Below are 18,082 nucleotides of genomic sequence, written 5' to 3' on the forward strand. Positions count from 1 at the left end.
GTTCGATATTTCGATATGGCTTTGGTGATGAGGAAATGGCGCCATTCCTTGTTCGCTCTCTTCATTTCCTGTTGGCGAAAGTGAACCCAGGCTTCGTCCCCAGTAACGATCCTTGCAAGGAAGCCATCACCTTCTCGTTCAAAGCGCCGAAGGAGTTCTTCACGAGCATAAACACTTCGTTTTCTCATTTCAGGAGTCAGCTGCCGTGGCACCCCTCTTGCAGACACTTTGTGAAACTGGAGCACATCATGCACAATGTGGTGTGCTGACCCATGACTAATCTGTAAACATGCTGCAGTGTCACTCGGTGGTTTTCCTTCACTATGGCTTCAACTGCTGCAGTGTTCTGTGGATTCACAACTCGTTATGCCTGACCTGGAGGAGGAGCATCTTCCACTGACGTCACACCATTTGCGAACTTCCTACTCCATTCGTAGACTTGCTGCTGCGACAAACATGCATCATCATAATGAAACTTCATTAGTCGATGAATTTCAATATGTTTCACACCTTAACTACGCAAAAACCCAATAACAGAATGCTGTTTTTCCCTGGTGCAAGTCGCAAGTGAGGCGGCCGTCATTATAGTGATACTGAGACGAGATGTGTACATCTGCACTATGCTGCCTCCTACAGGCCGCTGTTTGTAGCACGCTTACCAACTTACAGGAGAACGGTGCGAAATTTCGATTTGTTATTACAAATTTAAGGTTTTCATTTGAGTCACCCTCGTAATACGCAGTTCTGCGCGTTGGGATCTCTGTACTTAACGTCTGTCTAGCGGTACCGTGTAACGAGATGCTTTCTGAACTTGGAGAAAAATACTGCGGACTATGGGTGCATATACAGGGTGGAGAAAAACTGTGTCACGAAATATTAACGTTGGATAGCTGATGCCAGTAGGAACCAAAATTACTAATGTTGTGTAGGTCGAAAATGCACAATTTCTGAACTACCGAAACTTGGGGCCAAGCGCTCCGTTGGCCGCGGGATTGCCTTCTTATTGTTCGTCGGTTGACGGACAGCGCTATGGTTAACATAAAAGTTTTCTGGGTATGGTACCGCGTCATAATGTAAAAAAAACTACTGCTGCTGGAGAAAAACCAACGTTTCGGCCGCGGTTGCAGCGGCCTTCTTCTCGGTCTAATGGTGCGTTCTAGCTATTCAGTGTCCTTTATATTTTGTTGTTACTCTTCACTGCGCATGCCATTACGTCATAATTTTAAAAAAGGTAGTCAGTTTGATTGATTATTTAAGGAAGAAGGAGAGGGATCTTTATTTTAATAGGTTATTGTGGTGGAGGGAGAACGTGACCTCTGTTGTCTGTTGGCTCTTGTGTTATGTACCATGATTGGTGGTCACCGTCGAATGACAAGTAGGCTGCTGTTTACCAACTGCTGGACGTCGGCCGCGCGACGGCAGCTACTCGCCGGTGGTGCTCGTGCCATGTGTTGGCAGAGCGGTATGTTGGGCTCTGATTGCTGGCAGCCAAGATGGGGCGAGCCTGAGTCTATCCTCCCTTCAACAATGCCTAGAACCGCACGGCCACTTCGGCCGGCCTATCCTCCCTGTTCATGTTATTAGAGTGTTTAAGTAAACAAAATGTTTCAAATGGCTCTGAGCACTATGCGAGTTAATTTCTTAGGTCATCAGTCGCCTAGAACTTAGAACTAATTAAACCTAACTAACCTAAGGAGACCACACACATCCATGCCCGACGCAGGATTCGAACCTGCGACCGGAGCGGTCGCTCGGCTCCAGACTGTAGCGCCTAGAACCGCACGGCCATTTTCGGCCGGCTTAAGTAAACAACTTCTACTTACAACAAGCGGGACTTCCCATTAACCAAGATTCTCTTGGACCAAATAGAGAACACAATATTCAATAACATTGTAAAACAAGGAGGGTAAAAAGTAATCTACTGGTACCGACATGTGGATGACATAATCTGTCTTGCAGATGAAACACATAACAGGATAGAAGAGCTACACAGTAACATCAACACAGTACGCCCACAAATCCACTTCACAATGGAATTAGAAAACAACAAGAATCTAAATTTCTTGGGTCTTACAATCACAAGAGAAAACCACCAACATGAATTCTCCGTCTACAGAAAACCCACATCCACAAGCACTGTTATCCACAGCTCATCCAACCACCAATACGTGCATAAATATGCCAGTTTCACACACATGCTCCACAGGATAAACAGAACACCTCTCAAACCAGAAAACTACACACAAGAACTAAATATAATCAAACAAATTGCTGTTGAAAACGAGTACAAAACAGACATCATAAACAAACTCAACAACAAGGTTAAACGGAAACATGCAATACACACAGACAACACAGCAGACCACACCACTTCAGAAAAAAAAGAGAGAGATGATACACAGTAACGCACAATACCAAAATATTACATATAGTTCATAAAAGACTAAGACCAGTCAGAGAAATCTCAGACAAATTCGCAACTCTGGAATATATCAACTCACTTGTAAATCCTGTCAGGCCCACTACATAGGACAAACAAGCGGAAATTTCCGAAAGAGGTACACACAGCACATGAGAGCTCTAAAAAGCGACAGCACACGTTCAACTTTTGCAGAGCATCTAATGAACAAAAACCATAACCCCACTAATATCGAAAACGGTCTACGCATTCTAACAAACAGCAACAGTTTATACCGACAACTAACAATACAAGAAAATTACTACATACAAAAGGCCATAGTCGAAGGGAAAAATGTAATAAATGAAAACACAAGACTGTGCAACAACACACTCTTTACCGCTCTGAGAGAACTGACCAAGGACACAGAAGAAAAAGCACACACACGCAAGAGAACTACCTCCCCATCACACACAGACTCATAAATAATGAAGGGAAGTCGTTGAAATTTTCGCTACAGTTTTCCATAGCCTTTCTCGCCACATGCGATACGCCTCTCGCGACACACGTGAACAGCAAGATGGTGTAATATTCTGGATCAGAAACAAAGTGCAAAAGTTTCGTTTTTCTGTGTATAAAAGCTGCCACATACCATCCAAAGAACGTGAGTACACAAATAGCTAGGCAACAGCTCAGAACACAGCAGATAACTGGTTTCCACAACGCTACCGCAACCCAAAGTATATATTGCTGACATACGAAGTTCACCTTTTAGTATTCGTTTACTAACAGCCGCTAACATGGTTGCAGATGACATGATGTTCACTAAGCAAAAAGACGGCAAGAAAAGGAGCACAGATAATATGTCGTAAACAGTGCCAATAATTGCTAAAAAATGCTGTAACATACAATAAATAAGGTAGTATGAAAGTATTAATAAAAAACTATATTTCAAAAGACGAATTGTAAAAATGTAATAATGTTCTACTGTTTTTGTACAACCATGCCATTTTTTGCATGTTTTAGATCAAAAAGCCCCACTGATGGTGGTGATATTTGTCGCCGAAACTAGTTAGAGATAATAAAGAAATAAACGAATAACCAGGTGTTTTGCATCATGGCGGACTCAGTTTCTGATATTACTGTTTTTCTATGCAAACACGGATCAAATGGAAGAGTTCCAAGATAATATTAGTGTTTCAGTATTTCGATGGCCTCTCTGATTTTGCGTTTCGTCATAATTGGCTGCTTGGCCAGCAAATAGGCATCGCTGAATTTTATTTCTTTTCCGCAATCTTGCTGAAGTTCTGCCACTGCGGATTTGTTGTGTTGCCCTAGACGAATATAGCGCTCGTATTTCCGAATGCGCGTTGCTATTGGCCTACCAGTCTCGCCGATGTATGCCTCTCCACATCCGCATTCCACCTTGTAAACGCCTGCAGTGTGTAATGCATCCACCTTGTCGTTAGTGCAGCCTAGCACGTCCTAGATCCTACGACCACTACAGAAGACAGGCTGCACTGCAACGCGGCGAAGGTGTTTGCCTATTCGGTCAGCAATATTTTTCACATAAGGTAAGCGCACTGTTGGCTGCAGTTTGTCTATTTCTTGCTTATCTTTCTTATTTGTGTTCGTCGACAAGCCTGTGTTTATCGACCTATGGCTGTAGCCATTGGATAGAAACGTTGTGCGTAGCCTTTTAAGCTCAGGTGTGATGTTTTGAGCATCACGTAGGCGCTGCGCACGGATTGCCAAAGAACGGATGAGAGAGATCTTCTGCGCTTGGTGGTGGTAGGATTGGACGTGTAGGTACCTACCTGTCTGTATGTGTGCCGTCACACTTGAGCGGATTCCCATGAAAGAAATTATGGAATCCGTGGAAACAGCACTCCCGCACACATCTGCGATAGAAGCTGAGAAAATTAGACAGGAAACCGTTCGAGTTCTACTACGAAGCAAGCCACCGAAACACAACCTTAACCGAGAGGAAGGGGCAGCTATCAAGGAACTGAAGAACACCGGTGAAATTGTGATATTAACAGCAGACAAAGGGAATGCTACTGTGATCCTACACACCTTGCAGTAAGAAGACAAGATGAAAGAATTATTAAATGATCTCATCTACAAAGAACTAAGGACGGACCCTACGGCGAAGATAATTTGAAAGACGCAGGCTGCGATTATGGATTGATACAGCCAAGGGTCATGTTCCCAGAGTACCAGTCTCTCCTAGAATTTACGGTGTTCCAAAGATACATACGAAAAGTTATCCTTTGAGGTCAATAGTGACTGGGATCAATTCGCCTATTCACAATTTGGCGAAGAACCTTGCCTGCAAACTAAGACGTATAGTTGGCAAGACGAACTCTTAAGTGAAGAATTCGACGCTCTTTATAGAAAGCCTAAAGCGATAAACAATTTTACCTGCGGACATCATGGTCAGCTATGACGTGAAATCACTATTTACGAACGTGCCAGAAGATGAAACTATCCGCATCCATCAGGAGCATGTCCCTCCAGACATATGCGACCTGGTTCCGTTGTGCCTGACTTCAACGTACTTCAAATCGCAAGGAAAATACTACGAGCAGACAAACGGTGTAGCAATGGTGTCTCCCCTATCTCCGCTGGCAGCCGACATATTCATGGAAGCCTTTGAAGCAACGGCCCTCGGTTCAGCTCCTTCACGCCACGTTGCTGGTGCACGTGGATGACACGTTCGCTGTATGGCCTCATGATAAAACGGAGCTACCAAGTTTCACGAATATTTGAACAATATGTACGGGAAGATACAGTTCACGCTCGAAGTAGAAAAGAATGGTGCAATCCCATTTCTAGATGTCGAAGTATACAGGAGAACGTATGGCACACTGGGGCACAGGGTATATCGCAATCCGACACATACAGACACGTACCTGCAAGGCCAATCCTACCACCACCCAGCGCAGAAGAACTCTCTCATCCGTCCTTCGGCAATCAATGCGCAGCGCCTAAGTGATACTCAAAACATCACACCTGAGCTTAAAAGGCTACGCACAACGTTTCCATCCAATGGCTTCAGCCATAGGTCGATAAACACAGGCTTGTCGACGAACACAAATAAGAAAGATAAGCAAGAAATAGACAAACTGCAGCCAACACTGCGCTTACCTTATGTGAAAAATGTTACTGACCCAATTTAAAAAAAACCTTCGCCGCGTTGCGGTGCAGCTTGTCTTCTATAGTGGTCGTAGGATCAAGGATGTGCTAGGCTACAAGGACAAGGTGGATGCATTACACACTGCAGGCGTTTACAAGGTGGAATGCGAATGTAGAGAGGCGTACATCGGCGAGACTGGTAGGCCAATAGCAACGCGCATTCGGGAACACAAGCGCTATATTGGTCAAGGGAAACACAAAAAAAATCTGCAGTGGCTGAACATCAGCAAGACTGCGGAAAGTAAATAAAATTCGGCGACTCCTGTTTGCTGGCCAAGCAGCCAATTATGACGGAACGCAAAATCAGAGAGACCATCGAAATACTTAAACACCCAAATAACATGAACAGGGAGGATGGACTCAGGCTTGCCCCATCTTGGCTCCCAGCAATCAGAACCCAACGGACCGCACTGTCAACACGTGGCACGAGCACTACCGGCGAGTAACTGCCGCCGCGCGGCCGACGTCCAGCAGTTGGTAAACAGCAGCCAACTTCTCATTCGACGGTGACCACCAATCATGGTAGCCAATAGATAACAGAGGTCATGTTCACCTCCACCGCAATAAACTATTAAAGTTCTCCCTCCCCTTCCTTAATTGACCAATGGAACTAACTCCCTTTTTTAAAATTAAGACGTAATGGCATGCGCAGTGAAGAGTAACGACAAAATATAAAGGACACTGCATAGCTAGAACGCACCATTAGACCCAAAGAAGGCCGCTGCAACCGAGGCCGAAAGTTGGTTTTTCTCCAGCAGCAGTAGTTTTTTACTTATGACGCGGTACCATACCCAGAAAACTTTTATGTCGACTAACTCTGGCCGCGGAAGCCCACGCAATTATGTCAGCGCTATGGTTGTCGGTTCAACATCCAAACGTCCCTCGCCCCGTCACTTCATGTTTGTCTCCACCTCACGTCAGAGTTCCGGATGGGGGTTTGTCGGGGACGGCCAGCTCGTCCCAAGCATCCCCCGATCGGACTACGGCTGTGGCAGCCCGGGATACTGGCCACATTGAGGCTGACCCCTCACCCGTGGTACAGTGGGAGATCGTATCGAGGTGTGGCAGGGAGCAAAAGACATTCCGGAGGGCTGAACGGAAGGCCTCTCCAACTTGTCTGACGAACCGGTTTCAGGCTCTTTCTCCGGCTGATACTGATCTTCGGCCGGACGTGGCTGCTTGTCCTGTTCCAGAGGTTGCCCCTCAGTCCGCAAGATCCGGGCCGTCGCAGAGGGTGGGCTTACTGGTAGTTGGGAGCTCCAACGTCAGGCGCGTAATGGGGGCCCTTAGGAATATGGCAGCAAGAGAGGGGAAGAAAACCAATGTGTACTCCGTGTGCATACCGGGGGGAGTCATTCGTGATGTGGAAAGGGTCCTTCCGGATGCCATGAAGGGTACAGGGTGCACCCATCTGCAGGTCTCATGTCGGCACCAATGATGTGTGTCGCTATGGATCGGACGAAATCCTCTCTGGCTTCCGGCGGCTATCTGATTTGGTGAAGACTACCAGTCTCGCTAGCGGGATGAAAGCAGAGCTCACCATCTGACTGCGGACCTTTGGTACAGACTCGAGTGGAGGGTCTGAATCAGAGGCTGAGACGGTTCTGCGACCGTGTGGGCTGCGGATTCCTCTACTTGCGCCACAGGGTGGTGGGGTTTCGGGTTCCTCTGGATAGGTCAGGAGTCCGCTACACACAGCAGGCGACTACACGGGTAGCAGGGGCTGTGTGGCGTGGACGGGGCGGTTTCTTAGGTTAGATGGCCTCGGGCAAGTACAGAAAGGGCAACAGCCTCAAAGGGTGCGGGGCAAAGTCTGGACATGTGGTGACCAAGCAGCAATTGGTATTGTAATTGTTAACTCTCGAGGCTGAATTGGTAAAGTACCGGAACTTCAAGCGCTGATAGAAAGCACCGAAGCTGAAATCGTTATAGGTACGGAAAGCTGGCTGCCGACATTTTTACAAAGGGACAGACGGTGTTTGGAAATGGTAGACTGCATGCAACCGGTGGTGGCGTGTTTGTCGCTGTTAGTAGTAGTTTATACTGTAGTGAAATAGAAGTGGATAGTTCTTATGAATTATTATGGGTGGAGGCTACACTCAACAACCGAGCTAGGTTAATAATTGTCTCCTTTTACCGACCTCCCGACTCAGCAGCATTAGTGGCAGAACAACTCAGAGAAAATATGGTTCACATAAATTTTCTCGGCGTGTTATAGTCTTAGGTGGAGATTTCAATTTAACAGATATAGACTGTGACACTCAGATGTTTAGGACGGGTGTTAGGGACAGAGCATCGAGTGACATTATACTGAGTGTACTATCCGAAAATTACCTCGAGCAATTAAACAGAGAACCGACTTGTGAAGATAACATCTTGCACCTACTGATAACAAACAGACCTGAACTTTTCGACTCTGTAAGCGCAGAACAGGGAATTAGTGACCATAGGGCCGTTGCAGCATCCCTGAATATGGAAGTAAATAGGAATATAAAAAAAGGGAGGAAGATTTATCTGTTTAGCAAGAGTAATAGAAGGCAAATTTCAGACTACCTAACAGATCAAAACGAAAATTTCTGTTCCGACACTGACAATGTTGAGTGTTTATGGAAAAAGTTCAAGGCATTCGTAAAATGCGTTTTAGACAGATACGTGCCGAGTAAAACTGCGAGGGACGGGAAAAACCCACCGTGGCTCAACAATAAAGTTAGGAAACTACAGCGGAAGCAAAGAGAGCTTCATTGCAAGTTTAAACGCAGCCAAAACCTCTCAGACAAACAGAAGCTAAACGATGTCAAAGTTGTCGTAAGGAAGGCTATGCGTGAAGCGTTCAGTGAATTCGAAAGTAAAATTCTATGTACCGACTTGACAGAAAATCCTAGGAAGTTCTGGTCTTACGTTAAATCAGTAAGTGGCTCGAAACAGCATATCCAGACACTTCGGGATGATGATGGCATTGAAACAGAGGATGACACGCGTAAAGCTGAAATACTAAACACATTTTTCCAAAGCTGTTTCACAGAGGAAGACTGCACTGCAGTTCCTTCTCTAAATCCTCGCCCAAACGAAAAATTGGCTGACATCGAAATAAGTGTCCAAGGAATAGAAAAGCAACTGGAATCACTCAACAGAGGAAAGTCCACTGGACCTGACGGGATACCAATTCGATTCTACACAGAGTACGCGAAAGAGCTTGCCCCTCTTCTAACAGCCGCGTACCGCAAGTCTCTAGAGGAAATGGAAGGTTCCAAATGATTGGAAAAGAGCACAGGTAGTTGCAGTTCTCAAGATGGATCGTCAAGCAGAAGCGCAGAACTATAGACCTATATCTCTGACGTCGATCTGTTTTAGAATTTTAGAACATGTTTTTTGCTCACGTATGATGTCGTTCCTGGAAACCCAGAATCTACTCTGTAGGAATCAACATGGATTCCGGAAACAGCGATCGTGTGAGACCCAACTCGCTTTATTTGTTCATGAGACCCAGAAAATCGTAGATACAGACTCCCAGGTAGATGCTATTTTCCTTGACTTCAGGAAGGCGTTCGATACAGTTCCGCACTGTCGCCTGATGAACAAAGTAAGAGCATACGGATTATCAGACCAGCTGTGTTGCTGGATTGAAGAGTTTTTAGGAAACAGATCACAGCATGTGTTCTCAATGGAGAGACGTCTGCAAACGTTACGGTAACCTATGGCGTGCCACCGAGGAGTGTAATGGGACCATTGCTTTTCACAATATATATAAATGACCTAGTAGATAGTGTCGGAAGTTCCATGTGGCTTTTCGCGGATGATGCTGTAGTATACAGAGAAGTTGCAGGATTAGAAAATTGCAGCAAAATGCAAGAAGATCTGCAGCGGATAGGCACTTGATGCAGGGAGTGGCAACGGACCCTTAACATAGACAAATGTAATGTATTGCGAATACATAGAAAGAAGGATCCTTTATTGTATGATTATATGATAGCGGAACAAACACTGGTAGCAGTTACTTCTGTAAAATATCTGTGAGTATGCATGCGGAACGATTTGAAGTGGAATGATCATATAAAATTAATTGTTGGTAAGGCGGGTACCAGGTTGAGATTCATTGGGAGAGTCCTTAGAAAACGTAGTCCATCAACAAAGGAGGTGGCTCACAAAACACTCGTTCGACCTGTACTTGAGTATTGCTCGTCAGTGTGGGATCCGTACCATGTCGGGTTGACGGAGGAGATAGAGAAGATCCAAAGAAGAGCGGCGCGTTTCGTCACAGGATTATTTGGTAAGCGTGATAGCGTTACGGAGATGTTTAGCAAACTCAAGTGGCAGACTCTGCAAGAGAGGCGCTCTGCATCGCGGTGTAGCTTGCTGTCCAGGTTTCGAGAGGGTGCGTTTCTGGATGAGGTATCGAATATATCGCTTCCCCGTACTTATACCTCCCGAGGAGATCACGAATGTAAAATTAGAGAGATTAGAGCGCGCACGGAGGCTTTCCGGCAGTCGTTCTTCCCGCGAACCATACGCGACTGGAACAGGAAGGGGAGGTAATGACAGTAGCACGTGAAGTGCCCTCCGCCACACACCGTTGGGTGGCTTGCGTAGTATTAATGTAGATGTAGATGTAGATGTAGATTGACACGTAAGCTTCGCTTTGGAGCGCACATACTTCACATGCGATTTATTCATACAGTAGGCATGGCGGCGCAGAATTCATTTGAAGAACAACGAGATATGGTTTTTGTTTATGAACTAGCCGACGGAAATCCGCGTGAAGACGGTTGTATGAGGAACGGTACCCAGGAAGACGACACCCACATCCGTAAAAGTTTGTAGCAATTCACCAGCAACTTGGCGAAACAAGCTCGATAGCGGGATATGGTGGTGATCCTGGAAGACTTCGGCTCTCGAGCGCTTCTAGGAAGCACCTACGACAAGTACTCGAGCGGCTGGACAAGACACGGGGTCACTCGTCTATTAGTCTGGGCGGTATTGAGGGATGACGGCCAGCATCCATTTAGTTTCCACCCTGTTCAAGACCTAAATCCTGTAGCGGACTACGAACAAAGGCTACAGTTTTGCCGGTGGTTTCTGCGAAGTGTTGCATAAGATCCCAACTTCCCCACCATTGTGTTGTTTACTGAACAGTGCACCTACCATCGGGAAGACCTTTACAACACTCGAAACGTTCGTTACTGGGCTAGGGGAAATCCTCACGTCACGTACGTCCTCGGACTCCAGAAACGATTTTCGCTTGACATTTGTACAGGAATTGTGGGTGACCATATTACTAGGCCGATCCGTCTACCTCCTCGACATACCGGGGCAGATTACCTTCGCTTTTTGCAAGATACTCTACCCGGCCTGCTGGAAGACGTTACCCTCGAATACGGCTACGCATGTGGTTGTAGCATGAAGGGGCGCACGCACGTAACAGTCGTGCTGTGCGCGGATATTTAAACGACCTCTTCGACGGTCGGTTAACTGGCAGAGGTGCTCGTAAGACATGGCCCGGCGATCACCAGACCTCACACCACCAGACTTTTTCCTGTGGGGATTCTTCAAGGTTCTAGTTCACCCACCCGGACGCGAACCACCTAGAAATGAATAGGAATTAATGGACCGCATTCAACAGGTCGCAAATCACATCAGGGCAATGCCAGAATTCTTTGAAAGAGTTCGGCAAAACACCGTTCGACTTTACCAAGCTTGTGGCCGGCCGAAGTGGCCGTGCGGTTAAAGGCGCTGCAGTCTGGAACCGCAAGACCGCTACGGTCGCGGGTTCGAATCCTGCCTCGGGCATGGATGTTTGTGATGTCCTTCGGTTAGTTAGGTTTAACTAGTTGTAAGTTCTAGGGGACTAATGACCTCAGCAGTTGAGTCCCATAGTGCTCAGAGCCATTTGAACCATTTTTACCAAGCTTGTATTTACGTCAGAGGGTCGCTAGTTCGAGCACCTGCCTGAAGTAAACAATGTCCTAGCTACAAAAATGGCCCTTTCCAGAGTCAACACAATTTGTAAAACTTTCTGTGGGCCAACTACAGCCGCTGACGGGTTTGTTCCCGAAACTTCGTATCATAAAACTACAATGGACGTGTCGGAACCCCGGTGGATTCGCCCCCAGAGTGGAAGGCTGGAGCGCTCCCACCGAGCGTGTCTTGGATATATCGCGATCTCCGGCAGGCAAAGTATTTACGGTCATGTGTCGTCCAGAGCTCCCGGCAACAGGGTAATCCCACGGCCAATCGGAGGCCGTAGCGCCAAATTTCTATAGTTAAAATATAGTGCGTTGTCGACCTACACAACATTATTAATTCTGGTTCCCCTAGCTTCAGCGGTACAGGGTTAAAATGTCGTGGCACAATTTTTCTCCACCCTGTATAGAAGGCAAAGAGCGATTAAATCAGGCAGCGGGAGTTTACAGTGTGTCTGCTTCTCGGAAATCCTATCAAATCACGATCTTCTCTGTTCCAAGAATGTCTGCAGCAACCAATTCGGTTTTCTTATACATTTCAGGCATTATTTCGAAACATCAGCAAGAACCTAACAAATTCTACTGGTTTGTACATAATTTGTAGGTAGTGGTATTATGCTCAAGAGACTTCTTAGGAAGTAGAAAACATTGGTGGGTGGTATGTCAAAGACATCTTCAAATGCCATTTTCAAAACTTGGGTGTGTTGTTTAATGTTTGTCGCTGTCAGGAGAGTAAATGTGTTTTGCTACTGAATCGTTGTAGTTTTTCTGTATCTGGCATCCTGATAAACTCGTCCTAAAACGAAAAATTTTATTCTGGAAATCCTAGGTTCACATGAAAACATGGATCTAGTTAGAACTGTGGGACACATGAGTACCATTTCAACTATTTTGAAAATTGGTTGGTTAAAAATTTTTTGGTAGTGAAAATGTGTTATCACAAAGGAAGACTATCTTTTAGTTTTATCTTTCAAAAATACGCCAAATAAATTTTAACCTGGGAAGGGTTAATCTGGTGGTAGCTTAGGACTTGCCAGCTCCACGTCTACAACCCTTTGATCCGATATATCCTTGTCTACGCAAATATCGCCTCGATATCTGTCGCCCCCCTCCTCCTCCCTTCATTCTACCAATTCCTGCAAATGTTCGAACGCCTTGTTTCCTCAATCGGCTTACCGACTCCCTCAAGAATCCTTTAGCAGTACGTTCCTTTTCTCCATCTCCTCGCCCACAATGAACACTTCCGTATATTTTATAGTTACCGTAAACTCGGCTCTAAGAATCCCATTGCCACCTCCCTCCCCCTCCACCCATCATAAATCGTGCTGTGCTGCAGCTCACATATCAATACTTCCCATCCAAACTACAATCACACACTCTCCATATCCTCACACAGCTTAATTATAACAGATTACCACTCCTTGACAACGAGATCCGACCTGACATCTCTCCCTCGTATCAGATTCATCCCATTCTTCCCTATCTATTTCTGATTTCAAGCCCCGCTCCCTCAGCATCCGTCTCTTTTATTTCCTCGAGCATGGCCGCGTGTCATCCTAATTATCCGTTCCCCGAGTACCATGCTTTCCTGCCAACAATCCTCCAACGTCCTACGTCTGCCTATAAAACAACGTACCTGAACCAAGTTGCTCGACAAACCAATTAGGCCGAGCGCCCAATGCACCTGTCTCCTCCCCATTACTCTTCCCACAATCAGAGACCTCTCATCAAGTATTGTGAAGTGTGATTCAGTTAGCGTTTGTTTTAGTTTTTTTAAATGTCATATTACGTTTCCCTGTGAGTAATTTTAAATATGTACAACGAAAAGCTGTCCTTCATGTAATTTAACACATCTGCGTGCAATTAATCCCTTTAAAAATTGTATGTCATCGTTATACCTATTAAGCTCCATTGCTAATCCACGTTCACGTTTGGGTCGAGGGAATGAAATAGTAAAGAAAAAACCATTAAGCACGTAGCGGGCAACTCAGTGAGTGTTTATTCTGTACATGTCGATCAATCATCGAATCCTCCCTTTGACAAATATGAAAAAAAAAAAAACAGGAACAAGCACAACTTCATTTTTTCTGGAACCGCACTGTGCAAGAAAGCAATTAAAAATAGTTCATGTACTCTTGTAGCGACCAACAAAATCAGTAACATTTTTATGGTCGCAAGTCAAATTCCGTAACTGTAAATCTCCTCACCAATATTCCCAGTCAATCTCGGTAGTGATGAAAATACATATACAGTTTGTTTAAAAGTCTTTGTATGAAACATCTAGGAGTGGCCGATCACTCCGTTGGTAACAGCTTGTGTTAGAGAGAAATTGTTCACTGACGATTCCCAGTGACGCTATGAGATCTTCTTTAGGATTACGTACCTCAGATCGTAAAAGCGAAACCCTTATACGATTACTTTGTTGTTCGTCTGTCTGTCTGTGCGTCCGACTGTTAGGTCCTTTTTTCTCAGACACGGTTACAGCTATCAAGTTGACTTTTATGTCGCGTATTGAACGCTACACTCCCAAAGTGATGTAAAAAAGTTAAGCTTCTACGTGAGTGAAATAAAAAGATACGGCAGTTTTTTAATACTTGCAAACTCACTCATCAAAACTTACAGGGCACCTCCCGTTGACCGTTGGCAAGAAGCAACGTTTCACAGTAAAAGTAAGATAAAAAAATCCGAAAATTGTTAATTTGTAATTATGTCGCTTTTTTGCCATTAGAAATTCACATTGACCTCATGATCTGAGAAAAATCTCAGAAACTATTATGCGGACTTTGACCCGGTTTCCAGCACGTGTATAACTGAAAACATTTCGTGCTAATTGGCTGAGCTGTGATGAAGTGAAATCCTCGCCCGACTTCCGCACCACGCCGGCTCACTCTCCTTATAAATATTCCTTGGCACTTCATGCTTACGAACCGTACAGAATGTGTAATGTTTCAAAGCACTCACAACTGGTGTACGGTTATACTTCTTTGTTTGGGATGAGGTTTTAATATCTCATAAGATATCCAGATAAGTGTTCCACAGAACAGTCAGACATTTACGTAACAACAATAACCCCTTGGAAGGCTGTACCGCTTTCTCCTCTGAATACTTCAGTCAAATCTACAAGTAATCGTATAAGGAACGAAAGCAGACGAAGTCAAAACATCTGCATCTGCCAGTTAGGAAAGCATGTAAATATAGCTCCAAAGTTAATAAATTAATTGAAAATTTACAATAGCGAATGCAAAATCACACAACAAATTTAAACTTAAAGCTCAAAAGGGGGGACGTACACGAAACTGCAGTAATTTTAAAAGTATTTTATAAAACTCTAATTTTTTAAGATAATCAATCCAAATTTGGTACAGTTATTAAGAAATGTTATGCGCATATGAACCTAAATTTTCATTTTTATTGACCTTTTACATCTTTAATTATTAACAATTAATTTTTTTTCAACAATGTAATTACAAATGTTCCTTTTTTGAGAAAACTGTGAGAGCAATGTTAATGAATTTTTGTACACACTTTCATACCAAATAATTACAAAACTCTGTGGAGCAGAATTTTTATATCTTCTTTTGTTCAGTTTTTACGGGTCTCCCAATTTCCCTGAAAAATAATATATCAAATTTAAGGAATATTTTCTACCATAAATACCTTACTATTTTATTAAATGAAAATTCCTTCCACAGAATTTTTCACTATAGTACTGACTAGTCATATACCAAATTTCACTTCTCTACCTTTTGTGGTTTTTGAGAAAAAGGTACATAAAGTTATAAAAATGTAAGTTACGGGAAAACTGAATCAATGATTTGATAGTGTTTGTATTAGGTCTTACCGTCTCTGTGTGAACTAGTGCAAGCCATATGCATACTCCTCTTCATCTGCAAGCAGTCTCTTCTTTGCTTGTCTTCTTTGGTTAACCTGCTGTTCAATTTTATTGGCTGTAATATCAGCCGCAGCAACTCTTTTGTCATCGATGTCCTTCAATATTGAATAGGTGAAAGCTCCTGGATGAAATCCTAGCCTCTGTAGAGTTTTTATTCTTCCAAGATTACCATTGTTAAAAACTAAACAAGCATCATATGCAGCAATTTCAACAATAATTGTTGAAACAAATGTTGTTTTTGGGCAACGTTTCCAAATCAGTGAGTTGTAACTTTCATTAGGGTTTTGTGTCTTTCCATGCACACACTTTCGTAGGAGGTCTGGCTCTGCTAAACACCTAAATGTTGGTTTTATAGCACTTAAAACAGCCACAGGTAAACTGTGCTTGTGTGAATAGTTCATGCCATCACGCTCAGCCTGCTTGAATTTGCACCACGATATGTCACACAAATTATGTACAGGTTTGTCATCTGTGGATAGTTTATGAAAATAAATAGACCACACAGCCTTCTGCATGTTATTCAAATTTCCACTGTTGTCCCTTATTGCCTTGCCATAGTACACTTGTAAAGAATGAATTTCTTTGTCTGTGAGTCTGTTGGGACCACCTAAAAGTTTTCCATCCTCAAGTTTCCTGCCCTTCAATTCACGTTTCAATTTTAAAAGTCTGCCTCCCATTCGTTTTTGCACATGTCCAACACATTCCAACTTTTCTATAGCACAATGGGGACCATAAGGTTCACTTTCCAAAACAGTTTTGAAGGAGCTGGAGTCACCATCACCAAGGTATTTTGTGTATCTAACACCGTACTTTTCCACACTTCGATGGAACATAAGTTTCATAGCTGCAGGTTCCATTCCACCACTAGAACCAGAATAATTTCTACAGCACACTTTCTTGTGTTCAACCTGCCACTTATTTTCTTCCACTTCACCAGCTCTCTTTCCGAGTACACAGCTATAGCAATATTTGCTCATTACCTGAACGTCAAGAATTTTTCCAGTATCAACACTAATGACAGATGATACTCCATACAGTGATGTATGTCCACGCTTCATCCACGTTCCATCACATGACACACACAAATCGGTGTCTGGCGTGTTATCTGCTTCTGTCTTTAGTTCACTATTCATCTTCACAGCTTCCTTTGCAGAGGACTTCAAGTTTTCTTCCACTTCCTCTTGAAGAGCACTTAGCAGTGTTTTATTTCCAGTGGTGTACCTAGCACTTGGTTGTGGCATGTTCATGATCCCACAAAACAGTCTGGTACCTTCCCTGCCTATGCCCAAACATCTCATGCCATATATTAAACGCATATTTGCTTCATATATCCGGTTACTTGATGCCGAAGTTCTAAAAGCAGTGTCTGAATGACAGCTTTCACAAGTAAGATGCAACATACACACTATTCCAATTCTGTTTTCTTCGTCATATAATCTCAAACTTTTTGCACCACAGTCAGCACATACACAAGCAGATGATATAATATCAGATAGTATTTTCAAATCAATAAGCCTAAAACCACTAGTAGCTTGAGTGTCTGAGCCACAATCATCAAGTGATTGACAGCTGTCAATTTTCCTTCTCGAAGCACTCGCTTTCTTGGTTGAAGTATCGTTTCCATTTGTTATTATGGGGCTGGTTTTCAAGTTGTCTTTACTACATCGAGAAGCTTGACACTTTCTAACCTTTTTAAACACCTTACTAGAACGCGGCATGCTGCAAAATATAATAACAAGTCTACTTACAACTTTCGTAAAAATGTATTCCAAACAAACACTCGTAAACAAACGCTATAAATCAAAGAATATAAAACCAGCGGCAGAGATATTATTCCACAGCCTTCTTGATGTAGTACACAAACGTTCCCTGCATTGTGACTGCACAAAACTGGAAAAAAACGCAGTATAAATAGATATACGAGAGGATGAAGACCAAGATGGGGGGGCGTCGCCCTGTGCAAGCTATTACAAATTATTATTTTTTTCCCCCTTAGAAGCGGAATTGGAACGTAATATTTGGTAATTGAAATTTCAATACCATGTAGTAAATGAAGAGCCAATAAAATTTTTTTCACAAATTTGGTCATTTTCATGTACGTCCCCCCCTTAATACATTTTAGAAAGTCTTGTAATCCCCGTGGCAGATATCTTGCCCGTATCGGTATCGGCAGCAGGAAGAATGTCGCAATTCTTGGAATGGGTGAACAATGTAAATGGCTAATAAAGTTTACACAGAGTCTTCAGAACGCGAGTCCCACTGATACTTGTCCCGTTTCTGCCCATTATGGCACTACCAGTCGGACGGCGTAGGCATTCTTCCGCGTGCGTATGCAGTGTTGCCTATCATACGATCATGTGTATGAAACAGGTAAATACAAAAAAATTAACAAAAATCGAAGGTCCTCATTCACTTCTAACATATTCACCTCTGGTTAGAGACACTCATTCTTAATTTTTTTTAATTCAATCTCTCAGTTTACTGGGATAGGTAGAGTGCAGTGCTCTGCAGAACTCTGCTAGTTCGGTGAAATCTCGTCTCGCGCGGCAGATGGCTTCTAGAGGACGTCTACCATCGACGGGAAGTGTCAGCAAACATTTTGCCTCCAACAAAAGTTGCTCCCCATGACGTGGTCTA

The 18,082-nt window shown here is 43.8% G+C and overlaps 1 protein-coding gene across 1 annotated transcript; it reads right to left on the reverse strand.

Annotated features, from left to right (window-relative positions):
* Nucleotides 1-15,099: 15,099 nt before the first annotated feature.
* LOC124622305 lies at nt 15,100-17,394 on the reverse strand. The gene is made up of 2 exons (XM_047147977.1): nt 15,395-17,394; nt 15,100-15,162 (listed from the first exon to the last, which is right to left on the reverse strand). The coding sequence occupies exon 1, from the start codon at nt 17,161-17,163 to the stop codon at nt 15,409-15,411; it is 1,755 nt and encodes a 584-aa protein (XP_047003933.1). The 5' UTR covers nt 17,164-17,394; the 3' UTR covers nt 15,100-15,162; nt 15,395-15,408.
* Between the last annotated feature and the right edge of the window lie 688 nt (nt 17,395-18,082).

Source organism: Schistocerca americana, chromosome 7 (assembly GCF_021461395.2).
Source record: "Schistocerca americana isolate TAMUIC-IGC-003095 chromosome 7, iqSchAmer2.1, whole genome shotgun sequence".
NCBI lineage: Eukaryota > Metazoa > Arthropoda > Insecta > Orthoptera > Acrididae > Schistocerca > Schistocerca americana.